The 23,491-nt window shown below is 40.2% G+C and overlaps 1 protein-coding gene across 1 annotated transcript in view; it reads left to right on the top strand.

Annotated features, from left to right (window-relative positions):
• TTLL10 (tubulin tyrosine ligase like 10) overlaps positions 1–23,491 on the top strand; it is a 129,968-nt gene that overhangs the window by 27,017 nt on the left and 79,460 nt on the right. The window contains exon 3 of the mRNA XM_044995985.1: positions 17,969–18,123. Coding sequence (XP_044851920.1) covers positions 17,969–18,123 — 155 coding nt within the window. The remainder of the gene's footprint in view (positions 1–17,968; positions 18,124–23,491) is intronic.

The following is a 23,491-nucleotide window of genomic DNA, read 5'->3' as shown; positions in this document are numbered from 1 at the left end:
CATGTTTTCTTCACAACAAGGAGCAAACATTTTATTTATTGATTGATTTTTCTTTTTTTTTGATCAAGTTGCTTAGAATTTCCTTGAACGTGGCGAAACGATGGTATTTTTAAAAGCCACAGCTTTCATCTTTTGTTTTGCCATCACTTCTGATTGTGTGCTCGTATGTTACATGCTTTTATTTAAACGGTAGTGGTGAGAGTCATCCCAGTCTGGTCACGAATGTTCTTTTCATCCCACATCTTGCTTTATTTATTTCAAGTCAAATGCAGGATATATTTTTAAGAGTTGAAGTGAAAGAGTTATTTAACAACTAAGAATCCTGTGGCACCTTATAGACTAACAGACGTATTGGAGCATAAGCTTTCATGTGTGAATACCCACTTCGTCAGCTGCTGACAAAGTGGGTGTTTGCCCATGAAAGCTTATGCTCCAATACGTCTGTTAGTCTATAAGGTGCTACAGGACTCTTTGTCACTTTTTACAGATCCAGACTAACATGGCTACCCCTCTGATATTTAACTAGTAGTTACCAGCCTGAAAGCATGTACTGCGGGAGGGGAAAACATGGCTTGGTAGATGAGGCAAAAAAAATTAGCCAACTTTTTTAAAAATAGGAGTCTAAAATTAGCCTCCTGAGTCGATACTTAGGCACCTAAGAATGGAATTTTCAAATGTGCCTGAGTAACTTAGGAGCAGAAGTCTCAAGAATTTATAGCCTCCAGTGTGCCTGTCACCCTAGTTCCACTCTTAGCTACCTAAATATGGACGTAGGAATCTAATATTACACCCCTGTTTTTGAAAATATTGGCCTGAGTCTGGAGATGTGAGTTGTGGCTGGGATTTTGAAAGGCACTCAAGGAGTTTGGCTCCCAATACCCATTAAAAGTAATTTGAAGTGGGACACCTAGTTCTCTTTGTGCCTTTGAAAATCAGCCCTTCTGTGCCTGAGTCTACTAGCAAATTTCTGTGTGCCCAGTCCTTGGGCAAGTCATTGAATCTCTCCACTTGTGCCTTAATTTCCCCCTCTCTATGCTGTTTTGTTCAGTGGGAGTTATTTGAGACAGTTATGCACAGGGCCGGCTCCAGGGGTTTTGCCGCCAAAGCAGCCAAAAAAAACCCAAAAACAAACCCGCGATCCCGATCCCGATCGGCGGCAATTCAGCGGGAGGTCCTTCGCTCCATGCAGGAGCGAGGGACCCTCTGCCGAATTGCCGCTGAATACCTGGACGTGCCGCCCCTCTCCAGAGTGGCCGCCCCAAGCACCTGCTTGCTAAGCTGGTGCCTGGACCCACCCCTAGTTATGCAGCAAACACATCTATGTCAAATAAGTGGGATGGGACTACTCTGGGTTAGGTGAATTCAGATAGCTCTAATGGAGCAGTTACTAGTACAGGACTCTTGACCTTTTTTTTAGCTTCAGTTAAAACCAAACAGATGCGCAAAAAGGAGTAGAAATTGTTACCTTCGGGAATAGTGCGCTAGCACATTTGGGACATCTAACAAGGCAAAATACTTTTCTTCTTCTTTCCTTTCTATTTTAAAAGACACATTTTTAGTAGTATATTTTAGTGAACGCAATGCTCATAAAAATCATGGGCCCGACAGTCATTGAGAACGAAATCCTCCATCCACTGAACAGGTACAGCAAGTTTTCCCTCCAACCCTCTCTTGCAGTGACCAATGCAGGTGGGGAGGGAGGAGTTCATTTCCATTGCCCAGTCAGTCCTTGTCCTGTCTGCCGAGATTGCCAACAAAGGCCAGAAGTTATGGTTTGGGTGGCCATTCCCTTTCCTTGACGCTGAAGACTACTTGAACATGACAGCACAATATAATGTTCTTATGAGAGATGCATCTCTCTCTCTCTGGCACATGGTATTCATAGCAACAGGAGGATGGAAATTGTTTCCCAACAGAATTGTTTGTCTAAGATTATTCGTTCCCTCATAAAACCTTAGTTGCCAGTTGGCCCACATTCTTAAGCAAATCTGGAGGCCAAGCAGTCATTTTAAGATAGAAAATTGCTAAGTTTTGTACAGCATGTTGAACCTGGATCTTCACCTTTCAGAGAAATTATTATTTATTAAACCATGAGGAGAGGTGGGGAGACTTGAATGCCTATTGCGGGTCCATTATCATGAAAAGCATGTCTGCGTCATGCACGTCAGTTTCACTTCTGGCCTATCCCAAAACTTCAGGACACACCTGTTCATGGCTAGAGGCAAGCAGATTGGTTGGACATAAAGAATGCACCTGCGCAGGGAGGGGTGAAGAACTACATGTAAGCCGAGCCCTTAGACATTCTCTGTCTCTTCTCAATTCCAGCTTAAACAAGCAATATCGCTCTGGGCTGTGAAGACAATCATGCAATCATGCACATTTGAATTCTTTGCTTTACTTTTTTTGTTTTTTTTTGCGGGTTTATTTTTATAGTTTAAAACAATTGTACAAGTATTTTGCTTCACCGTGTATGATTTTTGTTTTGTTTTGTTCATTTTCTGAGCATCACGCCAAGAAAACCCTACGTTCGAAGTTCGTCTTTGCCAAGACGTGGAAAGATCTGAAGAAAAAAAATCCTCGCACGCACTTGCCTGATGATCATTACATCCTTTTTGTTACCCACTTGAAGGTTGATGATCTTGGTTTGGGAAAAGGGTATTTTGCTTTCAGCACTGAAGTTACTTAAATGTATGTGTTTTCATGGTCCTGTAAGCCCTAGTGTCCTGGTATTGTGGTGTAGACAGATCAAACTAGTGCTATGATTTTGATACTATTTGCAACCATGTAAATCAAAAATTCTCCTTCCTTGTGTTTTTTTTAGGAGACTGTCCTTTTTTCTTCTCTCTTTCTCCAAGTCGACTGAAGGGAGGGGGGAGGTTGTGTTAAAACTGTATCAGGTTTTGTCTGTTCTAAGTGGGGGGGAGGGGTAAAAGGCACATGAATTCAAATGTTCATTTTACAAGTAGCCAAACCAGTTAGGGCAGGTAAACGAAGAAGCAGGAAATTCAATAGGAGGGAACCAATGGGAAAAAGCCAGTTTCACTGAGTAGTCATGGCGAACTTTGAAAAGAGACACGTTTTGGAAAGGTTACTGTGACTGAAATGCAGCCTTTAGTATGAACTGAAAAGGCAAATTCAAACATTTCTTGAGTGATCAGATACTGAAAAGAATCAAACACAGCCAGCGTACGTATTGGTAGCTAGCCCCATTGCTGGTATGAACTTATGTTATGGGCTCCCCTGCAATTTGTTTTATTCATTTACATTGTTCAGTTGGTTTTAATTGGTTTGTATTGTGATATATTTTTAATAATGTCTCAATGAAACCCATGCTTTCTGTTTTAGATGTACAATTAATTGCTATTAATTATTATTATTTGTTAATTGAAAATAATATTCAAATATTGTACAGGGGATGAAGGAAATTAATTTAGATTTTCCATATGTCATTGCTATTATTTAAACTAAATGGAGGGTAAATGAAAGGCCTTTTGTTCCAGCTCAGAGTCATCAGTTTCAGCTTATGGCTTGGAGGAGCCATTTTGGGTTCATTTGTTTATTCTTTTCTTTCCTCAGGCTTTTTTAGTACATGACAAAATGAGCATAATTGAGTCTCTCTGCTTCTTTCTAATCTTTCACTAATTCACTCAAGTTGAAGTGGAGCGCCTGTGCCATTCCAGACTTGCCTTTACTTGTGCTGTCTAGTTGGACACTAAAAAAAAGAGACATCAGATAAAACAAAATTAGCTGCTTCAGTTTGAAGCATGAAGTCTAACTGTGGATCAAAATGGCATTGGATGGCTAGTCTGCTTTCTCAGGACCTGAATAGGACAATAGTTGTAAGAGTGAGGCCCCATTTTTTGTCTCGGCTTTGGCCTGACGGCCGTTGGGTGCTGTTGTTGACGCAATAAATTGGGTGAGAGTTAGGTGTGTTTTGTAAGCATGGAGACTTTTCTCACAGTTCATTTGTCCACATGCAGCTAGGCTTTGTGGACATTGAGGGAGTCAATGGAAAATGTTTGCTCAGTCTTCCCCTCCACACCTTATTAAAATTGCCTTCTGGAATGTTCCAGGACAGTATTAAGCCAGGTAGAAACCTTTTCAGACTGTTTAACCTTTTACAAATGCGGAACCTAAATTTGGCCTGATTTAAATGCTCCAAAACACCCTGGATTTCAGCAGGGGCTGTAGAAGCTCACCTCCGAAAACTATTGTCCTGAAAGGCACAACTCAGGCAATTTTACAGGGCTGCCTAGACCATTTTTCACTGAGTCCCATTAATTAAATTTCACCTACATGTTCCTCTCACAATTGGAGGCTTTGTAAACCCAGCTGAATGTAATTTTTTTAAATGATAAGAACAGTGATTTACGAATTATTTTGCTGTATCTGGATTCCCTTTTAAAACAAGACTATTTTATGTTCATTTGGGTCCCACAGAACAGCATTAATATGTAAGTGTTTGAGGGCCCATTTATTTGCAATAAGGTCCAGGTGGAAATATTTACTCGTAAACTAAGTTAGCAGCAGTGCTTACTGGTCAGTTTATTTTGATTCTTGAATTTAGCGGCGCTCTTAATCTTAACATAGTCTTGATAGTTCTGAAATATATTTACTGGAAAGTCTGTGTTTCAAATTGCAAATTTTCACGAGTGCCTAAAGTTAGGGACCTAAATAGGGACATAGTTGCCTAATAGCAAGATTTTCAAAAGCGTCTGTCTAAAAGTCTGTGGGATTTAGCCAGTGCTTAAGTCACTTTTGAAAATGGGACTTAGGTGCATTTGAAAAATTTATTTTACATCAGAATTGAGGTCCCTTAAAACAGGTACTTAGGTTGTTACAATCCAGATTTGAGTAGCTAAATTTAGGCACCTAAATGTGGAAATCTGACCCCTAGAAGATAGATGTAGTGAAAAAAATCTAATGGAAGCCAGGATCATTCACAGATTTATGAACATGCTTAACTTTCCCCACTTGAGTAATCCCAGTAAAGGCAATGGGACTTATCACATGAGTAAAGTTAATTGCATTTGTAAGTGTTTGCAGGATCTAGGCTCGATAAACAAATTAGATTTTTTCATGAAAGTAAATCTGAAAAAACTCTAAAGGCCTGATTTCCAGAGGTGCTGAGCCCCTCCAGCTCCCGTTGCAGTCAATGGGAACTGTATCCGATTGACATTTCTGAAAATCAGACCATAAACTATAGATAAAATTATGCTATTCTAGATTTCAGATCCTGTGGAAGTTGGGAAGAAATTTGACATTAATTTCCTGTGAAGTCAATGAGTTTAAATGAGTGTAACTGAGAGCAGAATTTGGCCTGGTGCAAGTATTTTGTTTGCACTGTTGAAGGTCCTATAAAGATTAAGAGGAGAGTTTTCTTTTATTTTTTTAAACAAACAAACAAACAAACAATGCTGATTGCTATTATTTTAGCCAGAGACTAGAGTGAATGAAATTCCAAATAAAAATATACTTAATTATCCCACATAATATACTAATGAAGTGTCTGCAGATTGCTTCAATATCTTTTTCAGGAAGGAAGTAAATTTCCACTTCAGCATTGTTAGGATCCCTATGCCTTTGAAGGTTTACTCATCTCAGTAATGGTTGGGTTTTTCCTTAAAACGCCCTTAGTCCAAGAGAAATGCAGAAAGGTCACCAAAGTGACAATTTGCTCCGTGTCTTATCAAAAGGCAAATAATGAGTTTTAAAATTACAAAAATGCAAATTGGGGATAAAATATGGATGCAATCACATGTTAATTTGTTAGACGTTTTGTTTGCTAAATTATACTGTCCTTTACATGTTTTGGTCAGGTGGAAGTGGCCTGAGGAAATTACATATTATACGTGGGATACACATTTCACTTTAATTAGACTTTTTTTTTTAATGGCACTGTCATTAGAAAAAGATATGTTAGCTCACAGTTTTTTAGCCTGGATAAAAAAGAATCTTAAATAGTCAATAAATAGACTGAACTTTAGAAACAGAACTTAGCCTGCATTCAAGCTTTTAGGCTTACAAACAAACCTGCTTGTCCTTTTAGACTCCAGGTATAGCTTATCTGATGAAGCTCAAAGATAAAGGCTTAAATTTCACATGCTTTGTTCTTTTCATAGTCCCTGACTATTGATTAAGGCTCAACCATACAGGTTAACTAACAAGTTAGTTTTTCACTCTAGAGTCACATTCCTCACGGAAGCTGCAACTACCTGGGTGCAAACTGGAGACTCCGCATTCTCCTTTGGAGGATAATTGATACCTGATTGTTTTAAAGCTGGTGGAACTTTGCCTGACTGTGTACTTCAGAAAAGAGGAGGGGGAAGATGAGGGAGTGGAGGAGGGAGGAGAGAATAAAGGTAATGCAGGTACAATAGCTAAATACTAGTGCTGAAAAAAGGGAGGGGGGAAGGGATTCATTTAAGTTCCTTGTTTTCCGCTCCTCTTCAGCCATTCTTTCCTTTTTCTCAAGGCCTGAGCATTGGTAATAATGGTGATGATTAACTAAATGAAGTCGGTAACCTGGGCGACCATTAGGGTGGGTTTATATTTCATGGGTACCGAATGGCCAGAGAAAGCGCACTATTGAGGACTCAGAAAACTGAAAGATTTTTGGCGTTTTGTGTGTTTTGAATTTTGCTTTGCATTCTTTGCCTTGATCTTTCGCCACGGTAAGGTTACAGCCACTTTCTTATTCCTTGAGGATCCCTTCCCTTTTCTCTTTCTCTCTCATTCCCTCCCTTCTTGCAACTCTGCTGCCTTCACTTCAGTCAGAAGGGTCTTTCCTGTGCATGTGGGCCTACCTTAAGGTGGTACCATGTTGGGGTGGATGAGTTGGGGAACAACAATGTATTTCTCCGTGTATTTCCCTTATGCTAGTTTAATCTGTTTTGAAGTTTTTCATTACATGACTTGGATTTTTACTGCTTCCACCATAGCAATTTTGTGTTATATTTCCAGGGAGAGTGTTTAATTTTTTGCTAGGACCATATTTGCATTTAGGACACTACAGGTGAGCTGTATGCTTTGTAGAACAAGAACTTCATCTTGCTTTTTAGGCCTTTGCTGGGCATGAATTGCTTATTTCACTGGCAATGGTGAGAACTGTAGTGGAACATTGGTTCAATATTATTTTTGTCCTTTTCAGGACCGATAACTTTATGTGTTCAGCGGGTATTAAATAATACTGGCTTAAAATAGAGGTACGTAAAAATATGGAGTGAATTCTGTTATCAGTCCAAATAGAAGTAACTGTGATAGCAGTTTTTAAACAGATAGTAAACTGGATACAAATAAATGCGTGTGGAATTTAATATTATAAAGCTAAAGCAATAGGGTTACTCTTGGGTGTGAAACAGAGATTCATCTCAGTAACACGTATATTAAAAGTGGTGGCTGCTTTCATTTTCTCTCTCCTGCGGACTGAGTTGGTTAATGGAATCCATAATTCATGTGTATATTGCTCCATGCCTTTTGGGAAGTTCCCTGTCTTTTACTTTGTCATTGCCATGTTGTGGCTTACAGGACACTATAATATGTTGGTCAGTTAGTATTACCATTATCACTGAGTGACCTTCTTAGGGAACATTAAGAAGGGCACTATTTCAGTTTGTGTAATTCCTGGCAGCTCTTTTTACAAAGAAAAATGATTGTGACTGTTTAATACAAAAAGACTGTAGTAAGTTACAATGATAATTAATATACGCTTCATTGTTCCAACAAATACAATAGCATGGCCAAAAAAAATTGCATTTATAGCTCCAATTTTAGCCAATAATTACAAAAAAATCAGCCTGTGGTTTATAAGAATTGCCACTAAACTTGCATTAATTAGTAGCTAGACCATGTATGATGAGAATGAAGACGTATCTCGTCAAAGAGGTGTGTGATAAACTTCTAGAGCCATCTTCTAATCTCAGCTGCAGCAGCCTAAATCCCATGTAACCCCATTAACTTTATTGGAGTTACTCTGGATTAACAAGAGTGCAGCTGAGATCAGAATGTGGCCTCCTGTCCTTTAACTACCAACATAAACAATTTAAAAATGGCCACATTTTCACAAGCAATGTACACGTCTCGCAAAACCATGCTAATGTTTTCCTTAAATTCAGTATTTATATTTCACTTTTCAAATCTGCTGTTCCCTATGTGGAATATCTTCTGCATGGTGATTACCAGAATAAGACAAATTAGAGTAAACAGATACAGTTTTGTGTGGACAAAGACTCAAAAAGCTCTTTCTCTTGCCATGTGCGCTACTATTGTCTACAGTTACGCAAGACCATGCAAGGATTATTATTTGAATGGATTTGTTGTAAAATGGTTACAGCAAGAGATCTGGGAAGAATTTAGGATTCCTCTGAAACCGTATCATGTCTCTTATAATAGCAGACTATGCGACAGAAATTAGTTTCCATTGCAGAACACTAATGTGCAGACCGGGAGGGAGATAAAGAGAAGGAAATTCACCAGCCATTGTTGGGCTGAATAATCATTAACACCACAGCAAGATGTAAGAAACAATATGCAGTTAAGAAATAGTCACTGTTTTATAACTGCTTGGGCACACTGGCATTTTCCAGCGTACCCTTGAAACTTCTTTGGAAACAGTTTTTTTGTTTGTTTTTTTGAAAGTACTAATGTATTCTACTGAATATAGCAGAGTTAGTTAAAGCTCCCTTGTCTGGTTATATTATTGAGCATAACAGGTGCTGAGTTTCCATTGAAGAGAATGCAGGACAAAGGGAGCCGAAAGGAAGGATTTTCCTTTATTTTAGTGGGAATAAGAAAAATCAGTGAAGCTCTGCTGTCTAACTTACCATTTTAGGAAGCAAGAGTTTACATCTCTTTTGAAGTGACAGAGGAGCTACAATGTGCTACATTTAATTTTGTTCCCTCTTACCTTACTGCAGACTCAACTTAGCTCCCATGAACCAATAGGGACAGAATCAGGTCCTATAGTCAAACAAGAGAGAGGTTCCAGAGAAAGCTATTTCACACTAAAGATGATGGAGGCCGTCAGGGAGTATTTGTGGTAATCCCAATCTATATAAGTGACTCCTGTTCTTTCAATAGCATTGACACCAAGCACTAGAAAATGTGCTGTAGCTATAGTGAGGGAGGAACTGGATGACCTAACAGGACTCTTCCCCTAATTTCTCTGATTGCATGAGCTAATATTTTGGGAATGTACATAGAGTGCTGTAGTGTGCTTCCCTTCCATGGCAAATTCTGTTCCCTGTGGCAGACTTGCGCCCCGGATATGCACCTTGTACATTTAATGGCTGTTTGAAGTGGGTATATAATACTACTAAGTCAAAATTCTCTCTGTGTTCAGATCAATGGTAGCGTTTTATACTCATTCCAGGCCCAATTAGCACCAGTGTAAATGACGACACAAGATGCTGAGCTATGGACAATCAGACTCAGAATCTTAAGTATGTACAGAAGTCTTTATGAAGTCTAAACATCCACAAATAAAAACAGAGCCCCTGTTCTTTCTTTCTTTGCTATGAGGAAGTATGGAAACCATAGGGGATTTGGTAGTGGGATATAGAGCCTTTCATCTCTGGCTAACTGATATGACTCTAGTCTAGGTTGATAGTTAATTGAAATCATTACATTTAATGTCTCTTTGATGGCCTGTGTGAAATGAGTTGGTGGGTTTAATTTCAGTTCCTAAGGGACAATTGTGTCCACCCCACCAAACCCATCAGCAATTTGCCTCTAGTTGGCCATTGAAGGAAGGAAGGTAAGAAATGAATGGGCATTACATTTAAAATAGGCAGCTAAATTGTCTTCCATCTCCTGAAATGGTGCCTCTGCATGTGAGGCATGTTGGCAGGATACACCTGTTATAGAAATAGAGAGCTGTATGTTATAGAAATAGAGTGCTGATGAAAAATGCCATATTGACCACACTGGAGACCAGATTCTCTGCCGTCATTGTAAAATGCACATAGCTAAAATACCTACAGTACCTCATGAAAAAAATCCTTGGACTCCTAAGCAGTGTTAGCTGAAGTGTATTTCAGATGAGAGGTGGAATTATGCTCAGCAGTTAATTTGAACTCAGATTTTTCCTATCAGGAAATGATGGTCTGAAATACAAAGCCTGCTCTGTTAGGAATTTAGGGCCAATTTCTGATCTTAGTAAAGAAAAGAACAGTGGAAATTTCATTAAATTTTGCCCTTTGGGTTTTACTCTTCTTTGTCTGCAGATCTGGCTAAGGACAGGGATTTCAACTTTGTGCCAGACAGAGCCTGTGCCCAACTACTAGAGGCTGTAGAAACCTTCTATACCCTTTTCCTTATATGTCCACCTTACGTATATTTTTCGCTTTCAGATCTAGAAGATATTTCCTGATTATTTCTTTATTGGACATAATAATATAACAGTGAATAATAGTTTATGAGGAATACATTTTGGGTAAATTTTCAGGCCCCAAACATCGTAGTCAACATCCATTATGTAAAGTATGACCCAGATATGCAAAATACTGTACAGGTATGTAATAATTGGGCATAATTTTCATATGTCATTTACTTTTAGAATCACAAAGTACACAGAATCCAGACAAATGGCATATCTGACCAATGTATATTGCAACACAGTGAACCAAATTTATATATGATGTAACTTCTTTGAAGTCAATGGAGTTACATCAGGCATCAGAGGCAGTGTTGCTGAATGGATAGAGCATTAGTCTGGGACTCAGGAGACTTGGGTTCCATTCCTAAGTCTTCCCCAGGCTTGTTGGGTATCCTTGAGCAAGTCACGTCCCTTGTCTGTGCCTCAGTTTTCCCATCTGTAAAATGGGGATAATGATACTGATCCCTTCATAAAGCACTTTGAGATCAGCTGATAAACAGCACTATATAAGAGTATTATTAATTATTCTGAATTTGGGCCATTCTATTTATGCAATATTTTCAGCTGATTGTATTAGCTGGAACAGGGTATTTGGAGCTATGAAGGATCAAGATTGATACGTACTGTATCTATTATAGAGGAAAAAGCTGCATAGATAGTCGTGTAAGCCATTCACTGGTTGTACAGATACAAATATATCCCGGGAGTGATGTACACGGTGTACCTGAGATCTAGCTATAAACAAGAGAAGTGTATAAACAAATACTCAGTTATTGGGTACACGCCTATGCAGGATTTTACGGAACAATTATCACAACTCTGAATTTCCACGGTAACTTGCATGTGTTAAATTTTTCTATATCTTTCAGATGGTGACCAGAAAAATCTTTTGAATTCCTAGTCTGATCCCCACTCTTATTGACACTGCAGTAAATGAGGAATAATGCCATTAAAGTCAACAGGCCAGATACTGAATTGGTATAGAATGGAATAGCTATGTTGATTTCAATGGTGCTACATTGATTTACACCTGCTAAGGATCTGACCCAACGATGTTACACTGGTAGAAACCAGTGTTAATGAGTTTAGAATCAGGTCTTTTCCTCTTTTGGCCAAAACATTCCTCATTCTGGGACCTTCCCCATCTCAAATAAGCAGATGATGTTTGGGAAATGGTAAAATACTGACAGATCAGTATTTTGGGCCTGTAATCTCTCAAGCAGAGAAGGGTCTGCGTGACTTTCAGGGACCGTAGACCTCCAGTCATTCTCTTCATGATACAAGAATCGGAGTTAGTGCCAATGAAATTCAAAGTGAAGAAAATGTTCATATGCATGTTACAGTTTTGACATTCCCTCTGCTTCAGTGTAGCAGTTGTGACTATTTGAAAGTGTTCAAAGGTTTCAGCAGTAGAGATCTTTGCCTATAAAAAAGAACCATTGTGTAACAGATGAATGGTCACTGACAGATGCCATAATATACTATAGTATATTGTTTGATTAGTTAAAGTGGTCTTGGATCTCTCTCTAGCATTGTTTTGCTGTCGCAGCCTCAACAGTTAAATCAGTTATCTTTCTGCTAGGCCACAATGCCACCAATTTAAATGTTTTTGTCCCAAAGTGAAGTGTTCCCCACAAAGCGAATGGGATTTGAAACAAGGTAGTGGGGCCTGGTGAACTGCCAAACTTGCTGGGCTCAGCCCTACACTATCTAAAAGAAAGTGTGGTTGACCTGGATTCCCCCTCCTGTATCTTTGACATGGCACCAGAAGAAGCTTACTGAGTCCAGAGGCCTTTTGGCTATCCCCGTGTGTCTCTAGTTCCCTGGAGGCTGACGTGAACTTGTGATTTATGACAGCACGTTCAAATGTACATGTACACCATTGGTGCACCTTGGGTGGTTGTTTCACTGATTAAGTGATTCAAACTAGGTAGTGCAATGTTATGGCTCAAAATGAACATGAATGAAAAGCAGGAGGCTGTTCTCAGCTACAGTGGTCATCATTAAAAAGATCTCGACACTTGCCAACAGTTGTTACACCCCAGTTATTTCCTACTCTAAATTTAAGGGAAAACTGGTCCCTCAGATACCATTGTTTGAGAACTGTTGGCAGATCTTGACTAATGGTGATCTGTGTCATGTACCAGCTCCCATTAACTGCAGGGGGGGCTGTGAAGTGTATCTAAGGGCAGGAGGTGGCCCTGGAAACCCCAGGTTACAGTCCCCACATCAGCTGTATATTGATCACATTGCACATACGCTCTTCAGTATATTTAGGGTCAAATCTTCACGTGCACAAAGCCCAAACTAATGGGTTTTTAGTGACTGACCTATATCAAGGCAGACATGGCTGCATTTTGCAGCTGCTACATCAGTCCGCAGGCTAGCGTGGAAGATGGAGCCCACTACACTTTTTACATGGGCTGTGGAGATTTTGGTGCTTAGTTTTGCATAGTTTGTGGACCCCCAGACCTATCCTATCTTCTATCTATAAGTATTTCTGATCTCCATCCCCGTATGTGGGTATCCAGGGATCAAGTCCCGCCCACAATCTCCATGCTTCTGTCTAAAGTGTCACTACACAACCCAGCCCCCCGTGGGACTTGCCCATGGACGGCTTCTTGGTCAAAGTAACTGTGGCAGTTGAGCTGCATTTGGGCCTTTTATGTCAATGCAAAAGAGGGACCCAATTTACTATCAAAGAATTAAAGAGAATCCTATTTACAGCAATATACAATAGTGAAGTCAAGAAAGTGGCACCAGTTTACACCACCAGTTAATCTGGCCCATTATGTCTGAGTTATTTAATTTTGATCAGCGCTTCCTGTTCACATAGAGCATCTTCCGAATATTGCAAACAATGTCAGTCACTGATTAGGATAAAATTGACACTTCATTGATACCGTAGTGCGGCCAAAGGCCCAGTGTAAAAAAAAAATAAAAAAATCTATTGGCATTTAAGCATTGGGACAGTCCTAGGGTGACCAGATGTTCCGATTTTATAGGGACAGTCCCGATTTTGGGGTCTTTTTTTTAATATAGGCTCCTATTACCCCCCCCCACACACACATCCTGATTTTTCACATTTGCTGTCTGATCACCCTAGACAGTCCTGACTTAGTATTATGTAGACACATAGCCCTGATACAATCAATGGAAGGCTCATTTTCAATGCATCTATTTTATTCAGTCAAACTGGAATCTTTGCAATATCCCAGAAAAATGCTCAAACCCTACAGAGCTGTAATAACCAAGGAAATAAAGGAGAAAAATTGTGAAGCATTTCAGGTTCTAACTCAAAACCACAAACCTGAAGAAGTTCAATCTTTGTGGTGCCACATCACCATTAACTTGCTCTGCTGGGCCTAAGGTCAGCACGTGGATGAGTGAAATTATCCACAGTTCTCAGATCCTTGCAAGACACGGTGTGTTGTAGGCAAAACAGGGCGAAATATCCAAAATCTTAGCTCTTGTTTTTGCCAGTTTATTTAAAATATTTCCTTTTGATTTCAAGTGCAATAAACTGATGTTTATGGTCCAATTATAACAATATCCCCAGTAATTATTTTAACTGTGGTCTTTCTAGCAAATCATTTTTCTAACAGTATTACGTGGGTAATAGTGGTAGATGCCATGTATCAAAACATTGTTCAGTATACTCTGCGTTTTTTATTATTTCTAAGCCCTCCATAAAAATTACATTTTATTTCAGATGCAACTATCACATTTAAAACCTAGGCTATTTTAGAGAGAGCAACTATTACCTAACACTCCTTTCAGTTGTCTTTTTAATTCCATGAATTATTGATGTAAAAAAATGAAACCTCCGTTTGTAGAGGCTAAATGGAACATGTCTGTCTGTCAGCTGCTTTTGCTATGCGTTATCTTTTTTGACAGTTACCTAATAGCTAGGATGAGATGGGGTGCAGCATGTTCTAGTAAAAAAGCAGTAGTTCCTCTGCAGTGGGCTAGTTAACTATATGCTGAGTGCCAGCACAAAATGGTGAAAAGAAAACCCAGGCTGCTTTATACCCAAATGAGGATGGAGGGGTGTGCTACACAATTCCAGGCTTTAAAAGTTGCATGGGAACAGGCACAGAGGTGCTATTTTTTAATGTCTCTTGTAGAGATCAGAATTTAGCGACTGAAATTTTTCCTAATTGAAAATCTTTGTGAATCTTAAGTATCAGAGGGGTAGTCGTGTTAGTCTGGATCTATAAAAGCAGGAAAGAGTCCTGTGGCACCTCATAGACTAACAGATGTATTGGAGCATGAGCTTTCGTGGGTGAATACCCACTTCGTCAGATGCATCCGACGAAGTGGGTATTCACCCATGAGAGCTCATGCTCCAATACGTCTGTTAGTCTATAAGGTGCCACAGGACTCTTTGCTGCTTTTGTGAATCTTTGAATTTAAATGAAAGGCTTTATTAATCTACCTGCAATATAACGTAACCTACGTACAGAACAGGTTAACTTACATACAGACTAGGTTAGCTTACATACAATACTGTGTACAGGCGTCTTTTTTTTTTGTCTCCCCGTCTTCTGTGGTTTTAGAGTTTAACTGAGATTAGTTGCAAAATGGTTTTGATCTTTGTGCCATGATTCCCCTTCGAAGTGTCACTTTTGACTTTAGCTCGATCATTCGTATTCAAAAAGGACACTGCCGTTGGGAGAGGTATGGTGGCTGGCTTTTGAGTTTGGTACCTAAGCAGATCCTTTCGGGGCTTTGTTGTTGCTGTTGTAAATTAAACCTGTGGATCTTGCATTCACAAATTCACCAACTTTCTACTGATTTGAAGTCAGTTGGAAACAAGTACCGTTTCTTTTCCCTCCTCCTCCAGCTGCAGATTTGACATCCCTGAATGCTTCCTGAGTTAATCCTGGAGGCCATTTTACTGCTTCCAACACAATCACCGATCAAAATGGTGGGAGCTTGGCAAAGGTCTTAGCAACAGAGCAACGAGAAAAACAAAAACAAACCCAAAAAACTCTACCACAGCCGGTAGGCGCTGGCAGCATTATCTGTCAGCAGTATCTGGCAAACAGGGATTTCCAGCTGGTTTCAGAATGCGATGGAAGGCATGTTTGTCATTTTACAGGCCTTTACTTTTCAAGAGTGTTAGGTGTCAATGTTTAGCCTCTTGATGCTGAACAAATTGCACTAATTTGTTTAGCTGCTACACAGGTTTTTAAATAGTCCAGGTGACCCTGTGTTTTCTGTCTCTCTCTCTCTCTTTTTAACAACACTAAAAATCCACATTTACAGAATCTTATGATGTTATAGTTGGGGATGTGGAGGGAGAAATACAGTGCTGACAGCTTCAGAATTCTAATCTAATTCCTTGGTATTAAGAATTCCTCTGTGATAAATTCGCACTCAAAGTTCTTCTCTTTGAAGTTAAAGGAAAAAAATAAACCTGATTTAAAAGATGACTCGAGAAATCAGCAAATATCAGTTGCCTAATACAAGCATAGGTAATTGCATGGTCATACTTAAAGAGAGGTTGGATCTGTCAGTAGTTTATCTCTTGGAGTTGGGCCTTAGTGTACATTTAACCATAGCTTGAGATCCAATTGCGTACAGGGTTTAGCACTTTGCCTTGTTGCTGTTAACTTACGGCAGCAGTTAGGGTGCATTACATAGGCTGTGATGGTTGGCTGGGCTTAATTTACTATCTTGTTACCTCCATCAGTTCCAAAGACTTGTTTCATTAGGAGCTGTCGGATTAGATATATCCGACATGATCTATCAGTATGAGGGAACAGTAAGGTTTAGAGTAAAGGGAAAGCCCTGGTCCAAAATGATCAGAAACCAAAGTAGGTATATTTTTTTTGCTAAATTATTAGAAAGTTGTAATGTAGTCCCTTCTCCCAAATAATTATCACAAAAGGTTGACAGTTATATGGTGGGATTCTCCCTCTCTTTCTTTCTCTCTTTCTCTCTCTCTCTCTATTATTTTTTTCTTCTCCAAGTAATCAGGCTTTCTGGCTGGTGGTTTATCTGCTGCTTGTAGACTGCGACCCTGGGATGCCATTACCATCTTACTGGGCAGCATTGGATGTTTTCTGTGTTTCTAATACTGCCTGGTAATGATGATTATGGTGTCTCGCACACAACGTGGAAAAGTTCAACAGCGAATTTGGAACCAGAGGTTAGTGGCCAATATGGAAACTAATACAAAGAAAAATGGTGCTTGACTGAAGATAATTTTGAAGAACTCCCAAGCATGAGTAAACCTAGAATAAAATGCTTTGGGTGTCTAGATTAGAAGCTAAAAACAAATATGAGAAAACACTTTTTCTTAGATTACACTTTGAAGATATTATTTAAATGAACATATAATAATAAAACCATTCATACTATATGAAGCTGAACACACTTTTAACAGAACAACGATATAATAAATAGTTCCAAACAAAAAGGTGAAGTTTTGTAGCTGTGAGAATGCTGATTTAATCTTTTCTGTCCATTTTTAAACTTCCAGACAGTGTGTTGTAACTTTACAGAAAATATAATAAGAACAAGTAAATAAGGATTTGTTAGCAGTAACATTTTGGATCCCTGCTTTCAAGCTTTGCTTCATAATCAAAATGATTTTTTTCCAGCTAGTAAAAACTGATTTAAGAATTCTGAGCAGTCATCTTGTTATGAAGTGTCAACCTAAACATCCTTAACTTTTTGAGTTTTGCATTTTGTAGTTTGCCGTCCCTTCTCGCCGCAGCAAATTTCATAGATGGTACCTTGCTTCCTTTCTACATTAATATGTTATAACAGTGGAAATTGTCCAAGAAGGTGTTTTTATTAGCTGTGGGCCAGAACCAAAATCTTGTATCTGGATCAAAACTCTACCACCTAGGTCCATCCACAATGTTTAAAAGACACTCATAAATTTAAAAACAATTTTCTCTAAATATTTATCCATTATTTGGGAGATGTTTGTAATATAATACATTGGAAGGTGGAAAACATGAAGGGGCCTGATCTCATTTACCCTATAACTCTTTTGCAGCAATCTGGCAGCATGGAGTAGCTTTAAAGTGGGAATTAATTACACAGCATTACACATGCTTTAAACCCCCTTTTACGCTGCTAGAACAGTGTAAAGGGGGTTTAATGGAAATGAGAACCGGGCCTAAAGAAGATCCCAGATGCCTTTTGTGTCTTTTGACTTTTTACTGAGAACTGAAACAATGCAGGAAGTCTGTTCCTTCCTTCAGTTATCAGTTATTAAAGGCACCGTAAATAATGATTTACAAGGATATCCTTGAGAGGGTATAATTGCTGTTAGATATTTTTATCTTACACATGGCATTATGGACAGGTGTTTCAGCACTCCTAGCAGGTGTTAAGCATTACAAAAAGCAGCAGCAGCAACAACAACAACAAAAAACCATAAGGGTCTCTCACACATATACTGTGTGCTGTTCATTTTAACTATTTGAACTGAAATGTTTGGTTATTTCCAGGAAGTTATTCTAAGGTGACACTGTGTAGATTTCATGCAATGAACAATGGGTGGCAGGTACCCTGCTGGACAGTCAAACATCTGTGACAAGCTTTGTGTTAAAATTAATATTATTATTTTAGAGACCCCACCTGAGATCAGAGCCCTGTTGTGTGGGACATTGTGCAGACATAGTGAGACAGCCCCTGCCCAAAGAGCTTGCAGTCAAAAGAGACAAGACAGACAAAGAACAGGAGGAGAAACAGAAGGAAATGATTCACCCAAGGTCACAGAACAGGTTAGTGGAAGAGCCAGGAATAGAATCTAGATCTTTTGAGTAATGGTTCAGTATCCTGTCCGCTAGTCCAGTGGTTTTCAACCTGGGGTCCACGGACCCCTGGAGGTCTGCAGACTATGTCTAAGATTTCCAAAGGGCTCTGCACCTCCATTTGAATATTTGTAGGGGTCCGTAAATGAAAAAAGGTTGAGAACCACTGCACTAGCCCATTAAGAACTACATGATGCTCTGGCCACTGATCAGGAATGCATGATATGGAGTAACTGTGGACTATAGTACGATCCACCTTGCATATGTTACACAGTATATGCTAATCTTTTATTATAAGGTGAACAAATACATGATCAGTAGGAGAGATACTATCATCTTTGGCATTACTTAGCAGCATGTTAACTACGCTGGTGAGTCTACTGTCACTTTTACCCTTGTTTAAGACCCAAATTTACCCTCATCCCATGATCTTAAATTTAGTCTTGTAAACTATTTACACCAGAAATGCCAGCTCAGAAGTTATAGAAATGTTAAGCTAGCTCTCATTCTTTGAAGCTCCTTCTGTACTAGTTACTTTGGTATATCTTTCAACCAGCTGAGAAGGTTGAAAACTAGGACCGTTTACTGACCTTCAGAGGATGGAAAAAATGTAACAAAAGGTGCAGTTATTGCTTTTACATCATCACAAAGTAGCACAAAGAAACTGCCATGTGTTTCTGTTTTAGACGATTATTATACCAACTTTTTATTTTTAGATCATCTCCTTGGATAAATATTTTTGTGTCCAAACATACAGATTTTTTTCCCTACTTTCCATTATTGCCGGAAGTTTTCTTCAACTCATCAGCTGTACAGTAAGCCATTAAAATGGTTGCTTATTTATTTAGGGCAATGTTTATTGAGCTATTTCCATTAGTTTTGACGAGAAGTGAGTTTTCTGAAGACTATGGAAACATTAATGGATGCTCCATTCCTCCAAGTGCTGGACAGACTATGGTCCTCTGTGGACATCTTACTAGACAGTGCTGGATTTTTTGGATCTACTCTAACACTGTCTGGTAACGATGTTTAAAGGGTGAACCAAACCACTACGTGCCTCAGAAGAAATGCTTCAGAAACAAGTTTGCACCATGATTTAGGCGAAAGTGGAACCTTTGGACAAGCGGGGTAAGACATTAGCATTGGTATTAGACTCTGGAAGGTTACAAGTCTTTGAAGATTCAGTAAAAGCCTAGTGAACGTCAACAATAGACAACATCTCTGATTTCTGATTTGAAATAAATATTTCAAACGCTTTGTAGGAAATTATTCCATGCAACAAATTAGAGAAGTTTGCAAAAGAACAAAATTAAACTTCACACTGGTGTTTAGTGGAATAACCCAATGGTTAGAATTAGGGCTTCAGAAGTAGAATGAAGAAAAATGCAATTGTCTCCCACCAGAGACACTATAATGCATTCACAGCTCACAAAAGTAGCAAGGCCTATTACACCACACTTGTCCTGTCCATCATGCTGAAGGGTTTGTTTGTAGCCTGCCATTCTTGACCAGTAACGGCGGTAGGGGGTAAGGGCAGGATGGTGCTTGTAAAAGTCTGTCTACCCACAGTTATAGTTCAATTATCTCTGTGGCTGAATCTGCCATGGAGTCCCCTTTGCTGTCACCTGCCCCTGTTAGAGGCCAGAAAAACATCAGTTGCAGGTGGGTTAATTCCTCCTATCACACCATTTAGAAATGAGTCAGTTTAATCTAACTGAAGAACAATTATTAAACTCTCACATCCACTGTACACAACAAAGTAGAATATAAGGAGCCGCTCCCTCCCAGAAACTCATTTTAATTGTGTAGTGACTCGAACAGAAATATGTTATTGCATTCAACTCAGGGACAGATGAGGTTTCTGATTAGAAGCGGATTCTGGTTTTGTTTAACAAAGGGAACGACCGTTTTGAAATCTGGCTACCATGCTGCTTTATGAGAAAATCAGTTGGGGTTGGAAGGGAGGGGTGGGGGATGCAGGGGAATACTTCTCCTGCTGTAGGATTATATATTCTGAAGGATGACTCACGACACCCCACCTGAGCTGTGTCCTTACTCACATCTGAAATGGGAGTGGCCCCTCTTTCACTCTCTCTCATGCCTGAGGGATTTGTTTGCTAGCCTAAGCTATGAATAGACTGTGCCCTACCCAGGTGTAGCTGGAGAATGGCTGCTGTTGACAGTGCTTCAAGTTTGAGCACTGGCAGATCACTCCTGGGAACATGAATAGCAGCTAAGGACCCTTTTGGCAGAATTCGGACCTCATTAGGTATGTCTACACTGCATTTTGGAGTGAGCAGGCCTTGTCCAGGGGTGAGTTCATTTGCATTTTCCAACTATCGTTGCCTGCACAATATTTCTTTTGCTGAAAAGGAAAATAAAATGATTGGAGGTCTTTGCTGTGTGCGTCACTATAGCAATAAAGAGACTTTGAAAAACTCACTAGCCAGTGTAACTGGACAGTCAGTGATTCAAAGAATCATCATAGCACCATGGAAATCCACTCCCTTTTCCCAGTGCAGGCCCATTGGCGTCAGTGGGAGATGCATGGCTGTAAACATAGTCCAGAAGGTGAAAATATTGCTGAATACACTGTGGCCCTGATCCTGGAAACACTCGCATGCTTAAAGCACTGAACTAAATGGACCCACTCATATTTAAAGCTAAGGATGAGTTTAAGGCATGTGCTTGCAGGACTGGGGTCTAATTAGGGACAACAAGGCTCAGATAGGGGTATGCACAACTCTCACCGACTGCAATGGAATCTGCACACATGTAGCTCGAGGGAAAACGTTGGCCCTTCATCTTTATCTGCAACAGTTCTCGGTCCCTGTCTGTCTCCCTGACTATTTTCTCCTCTAATCCTTATAATGGAAGTCCATACTTCATACACTTGTGTACACAGCTCAGAGAGAGTAGACATCGTCAATTAATTACCAGGATTTATATTTCAGAATTCCATGTCACCAAATAGAAACACTGAGTTTATTGGCCAGATCCTCAGCTAGTGTAGGTCAGAAATCACCACTGAAGTCTGAAGAAGTGAGGTTTTTTACCCACGAAAGCTTATGCTCAAATAAATCTGTTAGTCATTAACAGGGGCGGCTCTAGACATTTTGCCACCCCAAGCACGGCGTCATGCCGCGGGGGGGCGCTCTGCCGGTCGCCGGTCCCGCGGCTCCGGTGGACCTCCCGCAGGCGTGCCGCGGGACCAGCGGACCCTCCCGGCGACCGGCAGAGTGCCCCCCGCGGCATGCCACCCCAAGCACCCGCTTGGCGTGCTGGGGCCTGGAGGCGCCCCTGGTCTTTAAGGTGCCACCGGACTCCTGGTTGATTTTACTGAAGTCTGTGGAACTATGCAATTTACCACAGCTGAGGATCTGGCCCTATCTATTAAAATTCACCAATCCCCGGCAGTTAGAGTTCCAGCTAACTCCAGTGTTCCACTGGAGCTGCGTACACACACTGAGAATAGACTCCATAGTTCACAGCAGAAACTCAAGACCTAGGACTTCCATTTTTAGTGCTTCAATAAACTGGGAAAAAATAAATTGAAACAGATGTTCTGCCCGAGTCTCTCCTTACACTGAAATTAATAGTTCCACTGGTGTCAAATTGGTGTAATGGAGTGGGAAATTGGGCCCACTAAAGACAGAAGGATACCTTATAACTCAGCATATGAAGTTCAGAGATGTGGCTGAATCAAAATCCCAGGTCTGCATAATCTGGGAAATTTGCTTTGGTTTGGCCCATCCCAATGATGGAAATTTTGCCAATGGATGTTACCATCCCCAAACTCTGTTGCTGTTCAGTCGAAATGTGAACGTTGTGACTTAGGCCCACCTCTGCAGTGGGGAGAGAGTTTAGGAGTAAGAAATTCTTATTTGAGGAGGCTCCCAGTCGCAGCTCTGCTCTGCCGTTCGCCAGAAGGATGGAATTAACCCAGTATAGAGAGCCAGCCATGAGGCTTACATCCCTTCCCAATAGGTTTGGCACATGACTCCATGCCAAAAACAACCATTATGGAACACAGGAACAATGGAAAGTTTTTAATTAAACTTTCTGTTGCTTTTTAAAACATTTGCATGTGTGGCAACGTGAATTCAAACCGATCCAAATTATTATCTGCATAGCTTGAAAGCAGCCAATTGTGCCTGCTTTAAGCACACCGGTTTAGTCAAGCTGAGGTCCCTTTGTGCTAGAACGAATACAGTTTCTGCACTGTTTGGTGAAAGGGGTTTCCTTTGCAGGTGTATCACGCTCGGTAAAATAAAATTAAGATGAAGGGGATGAGGGAGGGAGAAAGTATCTGTTGGTGATTAGCCATGGTGTTACTTATTAACCAGTTTGAAAGTGATTCAGGAAATGGTGTGAAATGCGAGTGACTCTGCAAATTGGCTTTTAACTAGCATTTAAACAAGATGAATTGTAGAGCAAAGCCACTTTCAATATAGCCTCTCTTTTGAAAACACATTCTGACGGGTGCTGAGCTTGGATTGATGGGACAGTAAATCAAAATAGAGATAACTGTAATCAGGCACCCACAGAGGTGCACAGCAATGTTCAATTTAAAAGAATGTATTTCTGCATATGACTCGGGTCAATTCCTCAAAGAGATGATTTATACCTAGGAAAGTGACCATTCATTCTTCTCCTGGGGAGGCCAGTCGAATTTAGAGTGATTTATTGTGAAAGGCATGGGGAGCCTAAGAAAATTCCTCTCCCCCAAATGGTCTGGGCTTGATTTTTTTCTTGCTTACACCAGTGTATTTCCCGGGGCCTTACTGATTTATAATGGTGTGAAAGCTATCTATGCCCCTTGTCCACACTAGTCTTTTCTCCTGAAAAGATTCCCACCATTACTGGGACTGACAGGAGCACTAGACAAGACGAGGCAATGGCGACCAGTGGGATTGCCACCACCATGTTGTGAGAAGAATGACATAATTCAGGCCCAGAGCCTCTGTTGAAATCAACTGGAGGTAGGAGCCTAAATACCTCTGAGGATCTGGGCCTCAGTACTCCACAGTAGCACTCTGACTGTAGTTACTGACAGAAAACCTGCACAAGAGTCAGTCATAGTGGGAAATTTCCCAACCCAATGGTTGCTGTGGCCACAGCTATTGTCTTGAGGTGAGTTCAGGTCCTTTACATTGTCTTGGGAGTGGTGAAGCCCACATACCAGTAACCTGGAAGCAGTTGGCTTTTATTTAAAAAATGCTCTTTATCAGCAAACAAATCAAAGTTAAATATTTACCAGATAATTACAAACCTACCTGTGGGGCCCTCAGCCCCTCCTCCCTTTGCCTTTATAGTCCTGAATTCTGCAACCACCCCA

The sequence above is a fragment of the Mauremys mutica genome, chromosome 21 (assembly GCF_020497125.1).
Source record: "Mauremys mutica isolate MM-2020 ecotype Southern chromosome 21, ASM2049712v1, whole genome shotgun sequence".
NCBI classification, from domain to species: Eukaryota; Metazoa; Chordata; order Testudines; family Geoemydidae; genus Mauremys; species Mauremys mutica.
Note: the sequence above shows the minus strand (reverse complement) of the source record. Positions and strands in the feature narration are given on the sequence as shown.